This window comes from Papilio polytes, unplaced genomic scaffold (genome assembly GCF_000836215.1).
Source record: "Papilio polytes unplaced genomic scaffold, Ppol_1.0 DF823510.1, whole genome shotgun sequence".
Taxonomy (NCBI): Eukaryota; Metazoa; Arthropoda; class Insecta; order Lepidoptera; family Papilionidae; genus Papilio; species Papilio polytes.
The window spans coordinates 2344004-2346555 of record NW_013525694.1 but is presented as its reverse complement, the minus strand read 5'-3'; the positions used below and the strand labels follow the sequence as shown (position 1 = coordinate 2346555).

At 38.0% G+C, this 2552-nt stretch overlaps 2 protein-coding genes across 2 annotated transcripts in view; one reads left to right on the top strand and one right to left on the bottom strand.

The window, feature by feature from the left end:
• LOC106104535 (ecto-NOX disulfide-thiol exchanger 1-like) overlaps positions 1–403 on the top strand; it is a 5348-nt gene extending 4945 nt beyond the window's left edge. The window contains exon 9 of the mRNA XM_013284612.1: positions 215–403. Within this exon, the coding sequence (XP_013140066.1) occupies positions 215–403 (189 nt within the window). The remainder of the gene's footprint in view (positions 1–214) is intronic.
• The window catches only part of LOC106104534 (dynein intermediate chain 2, axonemal), a 3393-nt gene continuing 880 nt past the window's right edge, over positions 40–2552 (bottom strand). The window contains exons 4-12 of the mRNA XM_013284611.1: positions 2500–2521; positions 2258–2367; positions 2043–2194; positions 1818–1952; positions 1654–1735; positions 1407–1585; positions 1175–1307; positions 962–1066; positions 40–885 (exon numbers count right to left, since the gene is read on the bottom strand). Of these exons, the coding sequence (XP_013140065.1) occupies positions 682–885; positions 962–1066; positions 1175–1307; positions 1407–1585; positions 1654–1735; positions 1818–1952; positions 2043–2194; positions 2258–2367; positions 2500–2521 (1122 nt within the window). The 3' untranslated portion in view covers positions 40–681. The remainder of the gene's footprint in view (positions 886–961; positions 1067–1174; positions 1308–1406; positions 1586–1653; positions 1736–1817; positions 1953–2042; positions 2195–2257; positions 2368–2499; positions 2522–2552) is intronic.

Here is a 2552-nt window from a genome sequence, read left to right as displayed (position 1 = left end):
AAATTCGTAAAGAAAGTGAATTATCAGTTATTGTCACAACTTTGCTTGTTCTCTCTTGCTTTAGAATTAAAAAAAACTTACTAATAATAATTGCAAAAGTAGTAGTTTATTAGAAGGTATCTTCAAAACGGATGTCTATGGAATAAAGCATAATCTGGAACAACGCATATACTTTTTTTAATTCGATACGTAGTTATATAAAAAAGTTATGCAGGTGCACCCTCAAGGCGCGAGCCTGGACTACGTTGTGTCGTACGTGCGCGCGCTGTTCCCCGAGGTGTCGCAGGCGGCCGCGCACCGCGTGCTGCACAAGCACGGCGACGTCTTCCTGCGCACCACCAGCGGCGTCGGCGCTAACATCGAGCACAAATGGTCCTTCATCGCATTCAATGGAAACAAATGAAGAAAAAAACACCGAAATGGACAAAACAACCTATAAAAAGAACTTTATACTGTGTGCAGTAGAGTTTAAAGTAGTTGTCGCTGCAGAAATCGATCAAAAATGAGATATATTGTAACTTATGTGAGGTTATACTAAGATTAAGATGTTCGACTTTAAAGGTAACGAAGTAATCAATATACTGATTTTTGCACAAATACTTTTGTTTTCATTACTTCTGGTCCTTCGAGTCGGATTTATGTTGACATTATTTCCGTTTATTTTTTAAAGATAATTTTGAATTAATGAGTTTTTCGCTGAGCTAACAGGTCATTGACAATTTGTTGGTATTCCGCGGAGGCTTCTTCAAGGTCTCTATCGTTGGTGGTGGGGTCACTCTCTGAGAACTGAGGCTGTCCTCCATCACGGTCTTGACGCATTTTTAATCTCATTTCCCGCATACGAGCTTCCAAAATACGCTCACGTTTGTTCTCGCGTTCTAAAATCTGATGACACAAAGTGGAAATGTATTTCAATTATAAATGAACTAAATTGTATGGAGAAATCTTGATAAATCCTTACATGTGTAAGAAGTTGCTTGTCATTTTTATCAGCGGTTCCAAGATTTTGTGACAACTCCGCTAAGTAAATAGTTCCTTTGCTACTACCACAAGCCACCAACAAACCCTGGTAGAACATATTATTATAAATAACAGAATAAATGAAAAACTAAGAAAAATAATGAACAATTCAGTACTTATCATATTATTCTTATCTAATTAAAGTAATACTTACTCCTTCGTGTGGACGCAATCGTAATAAAGGTTCGTCACAGAGTTGCGCGGTCACTATGGGCGCGCTGCGACTTCTCAACAAGTCCCAACAAGAAAGACAACCATCCCATTGCGTCACCAATAACAGTGAAAATCTGAAATTATTTACAAAAAGTTTGGAAATTAAATCAACATGATTAGTGCCTGTTGAGTTAACTTTAATATAAAATAAATTCAGTATACTGAATCAAAACCTTATAGGATTCCATGCTCCATCCGTTAGTTTAGTTTTGTGTGAATGTGTCCAAAGAATGGAGGATTCTCTGCAATCTTCGCTCCACACGCGAGCTGTCCAGTCGCCAACTGTTAGAAAGTTCTTCAAGAACGTCGGGTTCCTCTGAAGCGCGTATACTGGTCCGAAATGGGCTTCGTACTATTTAAACCAAAATAAAAAGTATGAATTGTGTTGAACTATTTTATACATTTCTGGAATACACTTACTTTGGAAGGCAATTTTTCTAACGGTGTTTTTCCTTTACGATTTGCTCCGATCACTAATCCGGTTTCAGTTCCTACCATAAATCTGTAAATTGTATATTTTAATAGTTATTTAAAAAAACACGCTCAGTTAAATATTTCTTTCTTAACCTCTCGTTTTCTCTTACCTTGTCGGTATAGTAGGCTCATATTCGAGTGCTGATATGCCTAAAGCCTTTTCCATGCTCTGGGTGTCGTTTGGCAACTTAACAATGTCGATTATCATCGAATCTGTAGGTTCGTTCATATTACGCGTATCCCACCTGAAAATTATATTAAATGTTAATAAATTATAAAAAACGTTCCATGATTGTGGAACAGAAATTTATTCTCTTGATTTTTTATATGTTTACCACTTGACAACACCATCGGGAGACGAAGAGAAGAATTCAGCGCCAGTTTTTGAATTGATGAACAAAACGTTTCTCACGAGATCTCTGTGAGCCACGTGCGGTGGACAAAGACCGACCGGGTCTCCGCCTTTACGAACATCCCACCAACCAACCTGATAACATTATCTAGTGTTATGATCTAAATCTGTGTTAATTGATCTTTAATCTGCACCCACCTGTCCATTCAGCATACCACCGACAAGCGTGTGCTGCTCACGAGGATTGAACTGCAAGTCTAATAACGGTTGAGGTGGTTTTATTGTTAACTCAGGGGCGTTTGCATTATCTGTTAAATGTGAAAAGAAAAAAAAATGAAATGCGTAACAATTCGCGTGACTGTTGGCGTTGGCTTTACTAAATTTTTGCTGCAGTTGCAGTTCCTACGCAACCGAGTAAGTGTTGTTAATGTAACGATTACCTATGTCCCATATATATGAGAACTGTAACGATCTAGTATTGGGTACATCGAGG